Raw genomic sequence first — 13,585 nt, forward strand, 5'->3', positions numbered from 1 at the left:
TCTCAGCGTTTTGAGGGTGTCGCAGCCTGGCCAGGGAGCTCCACAGCCACTGTCTATCAGTAGGCTCTTTAATGTTATGTGTCAACATTGCACAGTTTATATACAGATTAAAAAAAAAAAACATACAACATCCATAATCGTCAGAACAAGTGAGAGCCTTCTGCCTCCAGGGGCGGATGGGTCTCTGTACCGTGAGCCTCAGGCTGTGAGGCTGGGAGGGGCTCGGCCTTCCCCCACCCCTGGCCTCAGGCTTCTAGCTTAAGGGGCAGCCAGATCCCCAGCACCCTGACCTTCTGTTTCGGAGCAGAGACGGATGAGGGGAAGGGGTCCTCAGTCCGACAGGCCTTGTGGAGCAGGGGAAGGGGCTGCTGCCCCGGGCCGGCTCCTGCCCTCGCCCTGGGTCCGGGCTGGCGTAGGGCAGTGGGGGGGCGGGGCAGCCAGAAGCAGGCCCAGTGAGTCTGACTCCCCACCCGGCTGGGCTTCCAGGGCTTCAGTGCTAGACGACAGCGGCTGCCCCCTGCTTTCTGTGCTGCACGTGGGGGCCCAGGGCAGGCTGGCGGAGGGAGCAGAGTGGGGAGAGAGGAGGGGACCGTCTTTGACATGTGCAAAAGCTGCTGAGGCCGCAGGACCTCCTTGTGGGGACCGCGCTGTCACATGCCAGACTCTGAAGACCTGTGGGCCTGGTGAGGAAGCGCACTGTGAGCACGGGGCCCGGGCTCGTGCCCTTGGGCCCAGCACTGCTTCCCTAGGCTCAGCCTTTACCTGCGTCTGGTTGGATGAAGAGGTGCTGAACTCCGAGTACTTGCTCCCGGTGACCCAGCCGGCCCACTTCCGGTACTCCTCCCTCACCTGTGGGGCCCAGGGTGCCAGGTTAGGGAAGGGGCAGGCCCCGGGGCAGGGGGCTGGCCCCTGGCCCACCCCGGCCGCAGCTCACCTTCTTGTTGAGCAGGCAGTGGAGGGTGTAGAGGAAGAAACCTTGCAGGCAGTTGAGGATGGTGAAGGTGTAGGACAGCACCCAGCTCAGCGGGTCGAAGAGGAACAGGCCGAAGACCCAGGTGGTGCCCAGCACGAAGAGCTGAGCCACCGCCGTGATGGTCAGCACCCTGCACAGAGGACAGGCGTGCAGTGGGGGGGTTCCCACACACCCTCTGCTCCCTGCCAGCCTCTTCCCTGGCCCCCACTCTCACCTGGCCTTCTTAAGTTTCTTCATGTCGGGGTTGATCTCAGAAAACTTCTGCGAGAGTTTCCAGACCGTAATGACGAAGATGACGGCATTGCACTGCGGGGGTGGGCAGGGGGGAGGGGCATGGAATTGGCATTAGGGAGACTCTCCGGGACCGCAGGGGGACCACAGGGGACAGCTGGCGTAGTGCGCAGCTGCGCTCAGGGTGGGGCGGGGGCGGTTACCAGGACAATGAAGATCACAGGTCCCAGGAAGCTCCAGAGGAAGCCACTCTTTGGGTTCAGCCAGCAACTGGGTGAAAAGAGAGGGTCCTGTCAGTGCCCCAGAGGGGAGGGACACCATGGCTAGGACTGGTCCCCTGCCCTCCCTCCTGTGGGACCGCCACCCTGCACTTACTAGGTGTTGCGGCCGTAGCCCTCGTGTCTGACGGCCGCGGAGATGGCCACGATAAGCAGGGGCACCCCGTAGCCGATCAGGTAGAGCCAGCGCTTGCTCAGGCCCTGGCCCTGGAACACGCGCACCACCAGGAAGTAGAGCTCGAGCCCTTCGAGGCTCATCCAGCAGAAAGCGGCCAGGAAGCAGTAGTGCAGCAGTCCGGCCACCAGGCGGCAGCGCAGCCCCAGGCCGCCGAAGCCCTCTGGCTTGCACCCCGCTGGGGACTTCTCCAGGTGGGGGTTCTGGGGGAGGTGAGAGCTCACCTGGCTGTTCCAGTCCCCGTCGTTCTTGATGCCTGCCAGGAAGATGGCATAGGCCACGAAGAGGCAGAGGCAGAGGTGCAGGTGCACGGTGGTGCGCGAGCCCTGGATGGGCCGCACCAGCAGGAAGGTGAGGATGCAGAGCAGCAGGCAGACTAGCGACAGCGAGAGCCCCACCGTGGTGATCAGCTCCAGCTTTGGGTCCTAGGGCAGGACGGGGTGCGTGGGGCTCAGGCGGCGAGCGCCCTGAGGCCTTCCCGCCCTCCTTGTGGGCTCCAGCACCCAGACCCATCAGGCCTGCCCTCCCCCAACGTCCTCTGCCTTCGACACTTGAGCAAACCTGCTTTGTGTCTCTTCCTAAACACCCGCCTCCCCCCCTCCCTCTTGGGACACACACACACACACAACCATGGATGCACCAGGGGCCCCCAGTTCCTCCCGATGGGCCTCCCCAGGCTAGGCCTCAAGGCCACGTTCTTCTTTTCCAACACGAAGGGTCCCACCTCTCTGACCCTCTCTCATCTCAAGTTCTACCCCTCCTACACCTGGCCACGTCTGTCAACTCACTGAAGCCCACCTTTTTGTCCTTTCTGGGCCTTTGGCCTGGTCAAGGGCCTCCCCTACTCTGCCTGGCCCATTCCAGTTAAACACGTGGCCCAGCTTATCCGTGGATGTCTGAAGCCGCATACAGAACGTCGTACTCCCTTTGGGGATTTTAGTGATTATTTAACAACCCATTCCTGGTGGACACTCGGGCGCTAGTCAGAGCGGCTGCTGGGCCATGGGGAGCCCTCAGGGTGGGGGTGGGTCCCAGGGAAGGGGCTGGGGGGGCATGGCGTGGGACCATGGGGCTGTGTGACCATATTGAGGCACTTGGACTGCGCCATCGAGAACCAGCCGTCTGTCTCACGGAAGCCAAACCTGCCGCCTGTGGGTGCGGGAGGGCGGCCCCAGGCTGCTCACCTGTATGTCGTAGTGGGCCACAAGGATGGCAAAGCTGCTCAGGTGGCTGCACTGGCAGGTGGTGCTGTGGTTCCCGGTGCCCCGGGTCCAGCAGCCCGTGGTGTTCCAGTGCCCTCCGCCCCGCCCGTCATTCTTCCAGAAGGCACAGACCAGCTCCTGCTGCGGTTCAGTGGTCTTCGTCTGCAGGCACGTGGCAACGGTCAGAGAGGTTAGCCCAGGGCCCACTCTTGGGTCCTGGGCTGGGGTTGAGCCCGAGGAGGGCTGTTCTTCATTTGGCAAGTATTTACCGAGCACCTCTTCTATTGTGTCCCCTGGTCTGGCATGCAATGAACAGGGCTGACACAAGTCCCTGCCCTTTCGGGGTCGGCATGCCAGTGGGGGAGACAGATGTAAGCAATAGACCTGATAAGGAAACTAGATGGGGTGTTAGAAGGTAACACATGCTATTAAAGGCAGACAGCATAGGGGAAGGTGAGGCATGATTACAGATTGTAGATTTAAATAAGGAGGTCAGGGAAGGCCTAAAAGAGGAGGTGACATTTGAACAAAGACTAGAACCAGGTAGAGGATGAGTCACATGGGAGAAGGTGTGTCCCAATAGAGGGCACAGCAAGTGCAAAGGCCCTGAGGTCCGTTTGAGGAAGAAGCAGAGGAGAGAAATGAAGGCTACAGAGGAACCTCTGTGACCTTGGCTAAGGGGTAAGGGTTGCACTGATTCCTCCTCCCCCCTCCCCTCCCCACCAAGGACTCACAGGGTGGGAGAAGGCAAAGGTGACCGGGGAGTCAAGGTGCTCGGTGTCTGTGTTGCTCAGAAACACCAAGTTGACGGCTGAGAAGAGCTTGGACTGGGTTCCATAGACGGGATGTCCCAGGGTATTTTTTAGCTTATCTTTCTTCTCAGGGTCCAGCTCCAAGGAGGCTTTGGCCAGCAATTTCCGTATTTCACAGCTGGAGAGGATGCCCATCATGGTGGGGTCTGGGGGGCAGAGAGGCTGGCTACCACCTTCCGCCCTGCCTCCCCCCACGCCTCATCCTCCCTCCCAGGGCGTCTGACTCAGGCCCTCCAGGACAGCGTGATGCCTGGGGTCCCTGGCGACAGGTCGGATTCCAGTTGCTGCATATTCAGAATTTCACCCCTCGCCACCTTCCCGCTCCTGCTCCCCCTCCCCCATGGGAGTCCCCTCCAGATCCCCGCCGCTACCTGAGTCGCTGGCTGTAGCTGCCGCATCCCAGTCCAGCGACATCCGTGCGTGTCTCTGGCCTATGGTGGCCTGTTTATCCCCTCGCTCCTGGATCTTCAGGGATAGCTCTGAGGAGAAGGGGACAGTGACTGGGGGCTCTGGGTGCCCCATAAGGCCCAGGGCAGGGCGAGGTCTCACCTGTGTTCAGAGGGGAATGGTAGGTGAAGGAGGCTCCGGGCATGGCCTTGGCCAGGGTCCTCAGGACTCTCTCAAGCTCAGAGAGGAGGTGGGTGGCCACCTTGTGCCTTTCAGGCAGGGACAAGTCCTCTAGGTCCCCGGGAGTATGCAGCATGACATCCACTGACTCGATGAGTTCCTGAGTGTGGTGGGTGATAGCTGGTGGGTGGCTGCCCCGTGGGACTTCAGCCCCCTCTCCCGAGGGACACGCAGAACCGCCTGGGCTCACCCGGGGCACGGGCACGGGCCTCCTCCCAGGCTCTAAGTCTGTGCTGTCAGGCAACGTTGCCACGAGGCATGTGTGGCTATTGATCACTCAAAATGTGGCCCCGCGTTGAAACGGGAAGGATTTCGAATCTGCTGGGTTACACGCAATCTTCAAGTACATTTCACCTGTTTACTTGTTTATTTTAATGTCGCTACTGGAAATGTTCAGTTTTCTTTTTTTTTGTAATTAAAAATTGTTATAGCGGCCTCTACACCCCACATGGGGCTTGAACTCACAACCCCGAGACCAAGAGTTGCACACCACCTCTGACCGAGCCAGCCAGGTGCCCCAGTCCGGGAAGATTTTAAAATGACCTAAGGGCTCATGTATTTCTACCCAGCGTAGCACACGGGCGAGAATGGACACATAATGGCCCCTGTGTGTCAGGCACTGTTCTTTGGGCTTTGCTCCTTTTAGTTTACAGAAGCCTTCAAACCAACTGTAGAGAGCAGGCACTATTTTCAGTTGAGGAGACTGAGGCCCAGAGAGGGGGACTCACTTGCCTGACGTCACACAGCAGAAAGTGGCAGTTGGTGGGGTAGGGGTGCGTGGGATGAGGGGGGATTTGAAGCCTTGTGGCCTATCCATGGAGGCGAAGTTCTTAACTGCTCCATTCTGTGGAGATTCTGTTCCTCTCCAGTGTGCGTGCACGTGTGTGCTTTGACGGTTGTGCTTGTGTTTGTGTTTGTGTAACCCCTGCTTGGGCTGTCCCCGCCCACACGGAAGCATCCCTCCGCCACCCCCACACTGTCCACGGGCCCCCCCCAGCTCCTGCTCTTACCTGGATGGTGTCCTGAGCCAAGGCTGGCTTGAAGTCTCTGCGCAGAGCTTGGATTTTTTCAAAGAAGCTGGTGAGTGTCTGGGAAGAGGAGACGAGGCAGGTCAGAGGGACTCGCGTGGTGGGGGGGGGGGGAGGGAGGGGAATTGGGAGCCCAGGCGAGTTGCGCAGAGGGATCCCTGCCTCCCGGTCCCTGCTGGGGCCACTCACCTGGCTCTGCATTCCAGGGGGTGGGGTCCAGGGGGGGAAGGCCATCTCTGCAGGGGATAGAACAGCCGTTTATTAGGTGTGCGAGTGTCTGCGGTGGGGAGGGTGGGATGGTGTCTGGGGTCAGCTCAGACCAGGTACCTTGACAGGTAGTGTTTGGCTGCATATTCTGGAATCCGGGTTTGAGCTCCCAGCCACGGCGGCAGCGGCACCTGTATGAGCCCAGAGTGTTGACGCAGACGGTGGAGTTGTGGCACGCAGGCTGTCCAGGGCGGCACTCGTCCACATCTGGGGACACAAAGGGGGGAGTCAGGCCCCCTCCTTCCGTGTCCCACCTGCTTTTTCCCCATATTAGTACCTCCCACCTTGGCTGGAGGTGACGTCACCTGTTGACCCCCACATCCTGGTGATGCAGGAGTTACAGGAAATGCGGCAAGGCCTGACACCTAGCACGTGAGCCCTGTACAGATGTGCAGGTTGTGAAATACTGAAATCCCAGTGAGTAATTAGTGGCCGCCAGGGTCTCCAAGGAGCCTACTCCTCAGTACCCCAGCTTCTTCCTCGAGACCCCCACTAGACTTTTTCCCATCGAGCCTCAAAAGAATTAACGCCTGGTGCAGCAGGGTGCCGCCAGCATTCATTTGGCTTGGTTTGTGTGGGTGCCACTGAATATGCGATCAGGGGTTCTGAGTGTGGGTCTCCAGGACGTGGCATCTGAGTTCTGGACCTTCACAGATGGTGTTGTTTGGGCCATTGGGGGACCCGGGAATGGGCTTCCAGCCGGGGCGGCAGCGGCACTCATAGCTCCCCATGGTGTTGAGGCAGTGGGTGGTGCGGTGGCACGGGCTTTGCCCCGAGGTACATTCATTCACGTCTGAGGACAAAGCCAGAGGGTCAGGGTCCCCTCCACTGGCTGCACCCACTTCTCACTGCCCAGCATCAGGGACCCTTGCTGTTATTGCACGTGCTGCCACCTGGCGACCTTCGACTTCGATCTCAGTGCACCCTATGATGGTCTCCCTGCAAGATGGGCATGGCAGGGACCATGGTCCTCAGTTCATAGGCTGTGAAACCAGGAGGGAAACTGAGTCATAGGGACTGGACTCTCTTTCCAAGGGCTGTCGGCTACTCCCTCCCCAGCTCTGGCCCAGCCTCCTTTCCAGGGACTGGAAGTGACACCTCCCCCTGCTCCCATGCGGCAGATGAGGAAGGGGCGAGACCAGGGGATGCTCACAGAGGCCGGGGGGCCCCACGAGGGAACCCCAGGCCCAGAAGGCCCTGCTACCTCCCCGCTCTGTGGTGGACCTTGTGGGGAGGCAGATCCTTGGGCAGAGCAAACCCCTAGCGTCTCAGGAACCCAAGGGTCTTCTCCCTCCTCCTCGGGCTCCTCGGGCTCCTCTGCCTTGGCCCCTCCCAGCTCCAGCGCAGCCTCACAGCGTCTTCCGGGGCCTCTACCTGAGCACGTGTTCGGGTCTGTCTTGTCGTGCTTAAAGCCGGGTGGGCATCTGCAGGTGTAGCCGCCCTGGGTGTTGACGCAGATGGTGCGGCCTTTGCAGATTCTGGGTCTCCGCTGACATTCGTCCACGTCTGCAGGGGGAAGGGGAGGGTGTTGGATGCCTGCCTGCAGCTGTTTCCTGGGATAGAAGCATCTGGAAGGCCCCGCTCTCTCCTCCTCAGCGAGCGGGTGCCTTTTCTAATCCACACGGGGGCGTCCTGCGGGCGAAGCGTGGTGGCCCGGATGTTCGGTTGTCCCGGTGTGGCAGGAAGCAGTCTGAGCCCTCCCCGTCTGCCTCTCCGGGTGGCTCGCAGCTGGGCCGGGGACACATGACCCCCTGTGTCCCAGCCCGAGGAGGCAGACGGGCCCAGGGTGGGCTTTCCTGGGAGCTGAGAGCCAGGGAGGTGCCGCACACCTGACCAGGACCTGCCGAGGCTCCCGGCGATGGCCTGGTCCTGACTCCGCCGGGGTGGCCGCTTGCTGGCCGAGTCCCCCTAGGAGCCCCGGTGGCCCGCGCGGGACAGCACGCTCCCCTCCACACTAACTCTGAGACTCTGGCTCCATGGACCCGTCCCACACCCAAGCCGGGCCTTTAAAGACAAGGCTTCTGGGCGGGGGCGGCAGGGAGAGGAAGGATGGTGGCCGGGGGGCTGGGGCCCCCGGACGGTGGGTGCCGGGCTGGCGTGGACAGTTGCTGGTGTCCAGCCAGGCAGCCTCGGGGCAGCGACGCTGCATATTTCTGATTCCCGTGAAGCCGTTCCCTGGACTGGCAGGAAGTGGCGAGAATCCACATCTGGGTGAGGCCAGCTGCGGGCGAGGGCTGGGTGGCGGGGGGAGGGGCGCGGGTGCCCATGGGTGAGGGATGGCAGATGCCTCTGTCTTCTCAGCCCTTGGCCTCCCCCCAGGGAGGCAGATGCTGGGCCAGCTGAACGGGGCTCAGCCTCCGTGTCCTGCCCCCCGGGAGAGGGCTGGGGCGGGGGTCCTGGATGACCGTCTCTCTTGTCATCCGGTCCAGACAGGGAGCCTCTTGGGTCGCCTCACTGTCCAAGTGTGCAAGTGGCCGGGGGTGAGGGGTGTCACCTGGCCCACCCCGGACACAGCATCGTCCGGGTCCTGGTCATCGGCTGCCTCGAGGCCCCTGAGCCGAAGTTACGGGGGAGGGTCGGAACAGAGCCTCACGCAGGGAAATAGAGGCAGGTTGAGCAGCGAGAAGGGGGCTTCAGGGCACCGGGAGGGGCCTTCTCCAGGCAGGATGCGGGCCAGGCCAGGGCTGGCCGGGGGCCTGCTCTCAAGTCTCCATCCTCCCGCCTCCCAGATGGGGTCTCTGGGCCCGTCATGGCCGAGGGTCTGAGAGGCCGCCTGGTATGGCCACGCCCACGGGGCTGGTCCGGGAAGGTACCGATGGTGGCAACGAGGACGGGGCTCCCACAGGAACGCACCTCCAGCCAAGTATCTTGGATGCCACGCGCCTCTTGTTTTATGCAGATAAGATGCCAGGGAGGGAGGTGGGGGGGTACGTTCCCAACATCCAGAAGTGACCCTCCGTGGAGGGTTCTGAGCCCGGGCTTCGAGGAGGCGCGGGACACTAGGCAGGCGGCAAGGACCTGCTTTGATGCCTGGGGAGGGCGGGGCAAGGGGCCTCCGAGCGGCGGGTCGCACCGCCCGACATGGGTGACGTGTCCTTGGCTGTGACAGGAGCCTTCACAGAGCCAGGTCTTCAGGTGGCAGGCCCTGGGCCTAACCAGCGGAGACTGTCCCCTCCCCGTCACCCAGCTGGAGGTCCATGGAGGTCCCTCTCCTGTCTCTTCCTCTGTGTCCACCCAGCCGCCAATGGAGTCCCTTCCTCTTCCCTGGCCTGTTGTAACATGGCGACGCCGCTCCTGGATGACCACAAGCACCACAACAGCGGGGTGGGGTGGGGTGGGGGTTGGCATTCCCAGTCCAAGCACGCTGAGTGGGATCCACGCTCATCATGTGCAGTTGCGCAGGCTGCTCGCTGCACAAGGGCCTCCGGCCCCAGGAGGCAAGTGGGAGTGGAAACCCAGCCTCAAACGTGCTATGTTCACATGGAAGTGAGGGACCTTCTTCCATTTCACGCGAAGGCTCTGTCCTCTGCTGCAGGGGAGGAGGGGGCCGGGACCAAGGCCATGGGCTCTTCTCTCCACCACAGGGGGGAGCCTGGGGACCTTCCTTAGAGTCCTCTGGACCCTCAGCTCTGCCCCGTCCTCACCTCACCTCTGCCTTCCCCTCTTCTCTCTGTATCTGCACTAACCCCCTCTCGCTGGGCAAGCTGTGGCTCCTGCTTACCCACTGCTGCCCCCCCCAACCCCTGTGGACACCCAAAGCCCCTTCCGCTGCCTGCTGTTCTCCCTGGAAGGGGGGCAAAGCCTGGTGCCGCGCAGAGGCTGGCCTCCGGGCCTAAACGGTGGCATCACTGCGGCAAGAGATGCGACTGCAGTAGGTGTGGGCTGGAGCGGCTGCACTCAGTGCCCACCCTGGGCGACAGGCCCTGGGGATGCCCGCAATTCTGTGAGGTAAGCACCACTGTCACCCCCTTTTTTACAGATGGGTGAACTGAGGCACAGAAGCAAAATCCCTTGCCCAAGGTCACACAGTTAACAAAAGGCAAAGGCGCTTTTGTTTTTATCTGTAAAAACTAGAGACGCTTTGTCTTTTTAACACAAAAGCACAATAATACCACCGCTGGCACATGAACGGTGATTTCTGCATGAGTATCCTGGCCAGCGTCACACACACAGCTATCAAGAGGCAAAGCCTGGGTCCAGGCCCTTGTCTCTCCCGCTGCCCTGCCTTTCTGTGCCGGTGGCCCAGGAACAGACAGACCTGTCCTGACTCATCCTGCCTCTGGGGATGCTTTAGCAATGGCTCTGGTGACCCCCAACCTCATGGATGGGGAGACGGAAGGCGTGGGCTACTTCTTACCTTGACACGTGTTCTCACTTTCACTCTTGAAAGTTTTTGCCCCAGAAGCAAGCTCGTACCCGGGGCTGCATTCGCAGTGGTAGCTCCCTTCTGTGTTCTGGCAGTCGGCAAATTTTCCACAGGACACCGCCAAGGGTGGTGCACACTCATTGATGTCTGGAACACAACAGGGCAAAGGGTCACCTCCCAAAGGCATGAGTTCCTTTAGGGAGGAGATCCCGATCCCCTACCTGACTCCCCAGCAGGGGGCCCAATGCTTAATCAGTGTCTTTTAGGAGATGATGAGACTCTTAAGCTATCCTGCAGAGGCTGGGCTGCAGCTGGAGCAAGCCATTCCTGAAGCCCACGCAGTCAGCTCTGCTCTTCTCTGCCCTCTGGCTGGCACCCTGGGCTTGGGCAGAGTGGGGAACGCCGAGCTGCGGGGTGGGCGGCAGCTCTGCATCTTCCAGTCCTAGAAGGGCAAACTGCCTCTCAAGGAAGCCAGGTTTATTCACTTCTTATTTTCCACCTTTATGTCTTTTCCTTTCTGTTTTCTCCGCCTTTGATACTAGTCCCAAGGCCAAAGGCTGAGACCGCAACCACCTCCCATGGGTGCCAGGCTCCGCCTCACCATCTCCGTGCCCCCACCCCCGCCCCTCCAAGCCCCTGTACCATCACAATTCTCCAAGAGGTTGGTGAAGATCTCCCCAGAAGAAGAACTGAACCCAGGAGAGCAGCGACAGGCGGTGGCGTTGACACATTTGGAGTTCAGGGGGCACCACCTAGCGCAGTCTGTGGGGTTGGGGACACAGTTGGGAGGTGAGGTCTGATCTCACCAGGTGCTGGGGGCGGGGGGGGGTGGATTATGTCCAAAGTAGAGGTTGCCGGGAGGGGCATCCCTGACTTTCCCCCTGTATCAGACCTCTGATGCCTGGGCTGTGGGGGTCCAGGGCCCCCCCCTCCCCAGGCTGTGGCTGTGGAGTCCTTTGTTGCCAGCAGACTCACCACTGGGTTTCTGGGATTCAGCTTCCAACAGAGTCCACAAGACACACAGCACTGGAACAGAGAGAGAGGGCGTGTGTTGTTGGGGGCTGGGGGGGGACCCCAGAGCGAGGAAGGAATGATGGGGACCTGGGGGTGACAGGTCTGAGGGAAGGGGGCTGCTGACCACTCCCAAGCTTGGGCCCTGTCCGTTGCCGAGTGAGAGAGTGAGCAGCCCTCCCTGGGCTCGAACACCCACAGCCAGAGTGTCTGCTGTCGCCTGGGGACGGGCTTCAGACAGGGTGGGGAAGGGGGGCCCAAGCCCCTGTGGCAACAGTTCACTTGGCGACAGGTGGCCCTGGTTCGAACCCCAGACACTGTTCAGGTTGCCTCACTTCTCAGTGCCTCAGTTTCCCCATCTGTAGAATGGGGACAGTGATTGGCAGCACTTCCCGGAGCCATGTGAGAATTAAGCTCGCAGATACTGCCTAGTGTGTCCAAGTGTTTACTGTCATCATTCCTTTATGTAACAGTGAAGAGGTTGGACCAAGTGTTCGAATCTCAGATGCTCTGCCCCCACCCCCCCCCGCCCCCGGCTCAGGGCCACTGGTGCACACACACCACACCCACAACATCTGTCAGCCCAACAACTGGCTTGGGACCCAGTGGTGACCTTCATCCCAGGCTCCCTGCTCACAGGAAGACGCTGTGGGCTCACACTAAGGGTGGTGCTTGCCTCCTGCCATTCCTGTTGTTCTGGGGCGCCCTATTCCCAAGGCACGTATTTGGGGGTCCCCCTCAAGTCAACAGGGGCTCTAGAGAGGGGGGAGCTCCTTGTTCACCAGGGAGAGAGACAAGGAGGTCGTAATGGAAAAGCAGGAGAGGGGACAGAGGGAGAGAGGGGAACAGAGAGAGGGAGAAGGGCATGAGACAAACAGGCAGAAGTTAAGGCCGTGCTATGGGGCGCCTGGGTGGCTCAGTCAGTTAAGCGTCCGACTTCGGCTCAGGTCATGATCTCACGATTCGTGGGTTCGAGCCCCGCGTCGGGCTCTGTGCTGACAGGGAGCTCAGAGCCTGGAGCCTGTTTCAGATTCTGTGTCTCCCTCTCTCTCTGACCCTTCCCTGCTCACGCTGTCTGTCTCTCTCAGAAATAAAACATTAAAAAAAAAGGTTAAGGCCGTGCTAGAGCGAGATGGACAGAGAAATCGGGAACTTATGGAAAGAAAGAGACTGAGATGCCAAGAGATTGGAGAGAGAGGCACAGAAATGGAGAGATTGAGAGCGCGATTAGAAAGGGGGGTGAATGGAAACAGGAAGGGAGGGAGGGTGGAGGGTGCTTCAGGAGCAGGTGGAGGCGTGGGAAGGGCTGGCGTGGGGGGGGAGACGTCCAGTCCCTGCCAAGCTAGGAACACTGGGGAAGCTGGGGAGACCCCGATTATCCAGGGAGACCAAAGTGGGGCGGGTAGGTGGGGAGACAGAGCCTGGGAGAGAGTGAGGGAGCGCATGAGTCACTTCCTGGGCCAAGGGGAAGGGATGACTCACACTCCTGCCCCTGGATGGGGCTCCTAGGGGTATTCTGGGGTCCGCCGCCATGAGCACGGCTTGGGGGCCAGCGGGGGGTACAGACTGGAAGGTGCCCTGACCACTCAGTTCCTGTGTCCAAACTTGACACCCCCCCCCAGGCCAGTGGGCCAGAGATCCCTCTCTCAGGGCCCTCCCAGCCAGGGTAAACTGAGGCTGGAATGTCCTTCCCCTCCCTCTAACAGGGATTCCTCTCTTCCTCCTCTCTGGCCACAGGGCTTGGCTAATTCCCTCCTCTGCCAGGACCCAGTTCCTCTTTGCAGGACAGACCACAAAATGACCCTCCCTGGCAGGATGGGCCGTGGGCCGATTTGTTCCTAGCTCCCAAAGCCCCAAGTAGCAACTGTCATGCTCAGCAACGCCCTGGCCAGTTCTGGTTACGTCCATTCTATAGATGGACAAATGAGGTTCGGAGCCCGGGAAAAGCTCAGGAAGAATCTGGTGAAGAGAGGGGCTGAGGAAGGTGGAATTGAGCTCAAGACCCCCAGACCCTGGTGTGGAGGGGTCCTTTGTGGCCCAGACCCTCCACTGGTGGGTGGGGGGCTCTCCAACCACCAAGGCCGCTGGGCCAGGGCCTCTCCATCTGGGGCCTTGGAAGTCACCCAAACAGGAGCTCCGTCCCATCTGGTTTGCATTGCAGGCAATGCAATTTGATTCTTGCTCCGGGACCCTGGGGTGGGGGCGGGGCAGTCACTCACTTGTTCCTCCTGCTAAGGACCCCGCCCCCCCTCCCCCACCCATATGTCAGACCCACCAGCGTCCTACCCAGAAGGAAATAATAACAAAATAACAAATAAAGTATTGTTTGCTTAATTCTTCCTGTGAACTGGGAATAGTTTGGATACGAACTCACTCAATCCTCAGCACAACCCTATAAAGTGAAGACCGTGCTTATCCCATTTTACTGATGTAGAAAGTGAGGCTCAGGGGCTCCAAGGCGTGGCCCCAGTGACCCCTCCCCCCGCCAGTTGTGTCCTGCTAGAATCCTGTCCCATGCTCCGGAGGAGGCCAGAGGTGGGGGTGTGGTGTGGGGGAGGACCTGAGCTCATGCCTGCCACCGCGAGCCACACAGGGACAACCCCCCCCCCCCCCCC

At 60.6% G+C, this 13,585-nt stretch overlaps 1 protein-coding gene across 4 annotated transcripts in view; it reads right to left on the reverse strand.

The window, feature by feature from the left end:
- Positions 1-83: 83 nt before the first annotated feature.
- Positions 84-13,585, reverse strand: part of ADGRE5 (adhesion G protein-coupled receptor E5) — a 14,354-nt gene continuing 852 nt past the window's right edge. Inside the window, exons 2-19 of one of the 4 annotated variants that reach the window (XM_039252287.1) lie at positions 10,935-10,985; positions 10,602-10,721; positions 9,951-10,106; positions 6,968-7,099; positions 6,240-6,386; positions 5,654-5,800; positions 5,516-5,562; positions 5,309-5,386; positions 4,221-4,398; positions 4,043-4,150; positions 3,594-3,817; positions 2,842-3,021; positions 1,580-2,082; positions 1,408-1,474; positions 1,188-1,279; positions 935-1,103; positions 763-849; positions 84-680 (exon numbers count right to left, since the gene is read on the reverse strand). In XM_039252287.1, coding sequence (XP_039108218.1) covers positions 651-680; positions 763-849; positions 935-1,103; positions 1,188-1,279; positions 1,408-1,474; positions 1,580-2,082; positions 2,842-3,021; positions 3,594-3,817; positions 4,043-4,150; positions 4,221-4,398; positions 5,309-5,386; positions 5,516-5,562; positions 5,654-5,800; positions 6,240-6,386; positions 6,968-7,099; positions 9,951-10,106; positions 10,602-10,721; positions 10,935-10,985 — 2,516 coding nt within the window. In that variant the 3' untranslated portion in view covers positions 84-650. The remainder of the gene's footprint in view (positions 681-762; positions 850-934; positions 1,104-1,187; positions 1,280-1,407; positions 1,475-1,579; positions 2,083-2,841; positions 3,022-3,593; positions 3,818-4,042; positions 4,151-4,220; positions 4,399-5,308; positions 5,387-5,515; positions 5,563-5,653; positions 5,801-6,239; positions 6,387-6,967; positions 7,100-9,950; positions 10,107-10,601; positions 10,722-10,934; positions 10,986-13,585) is intronic. The other 3 variants (XM_039252288.1, XM_039252289.1, XM_039252290.1) reach the window with 3 other exon arrangements.

The sequence above is a fragment of the Hyaena hyaena genome, unplaced genomic scaffold (assembly GCF_003009895.1).
Source record: "Hyaena hyaena isolate Hyena2069 unplaced genomic scaffold, ASM300989v1 scaffold_414, whole genome shotgun sequence".
Lineage (NCBI taxonomy): Eukaryota > Metazoa > Chordata > Mammalia > Carnivora > Hyaenidae > Hyaena > Hyaena hyaena.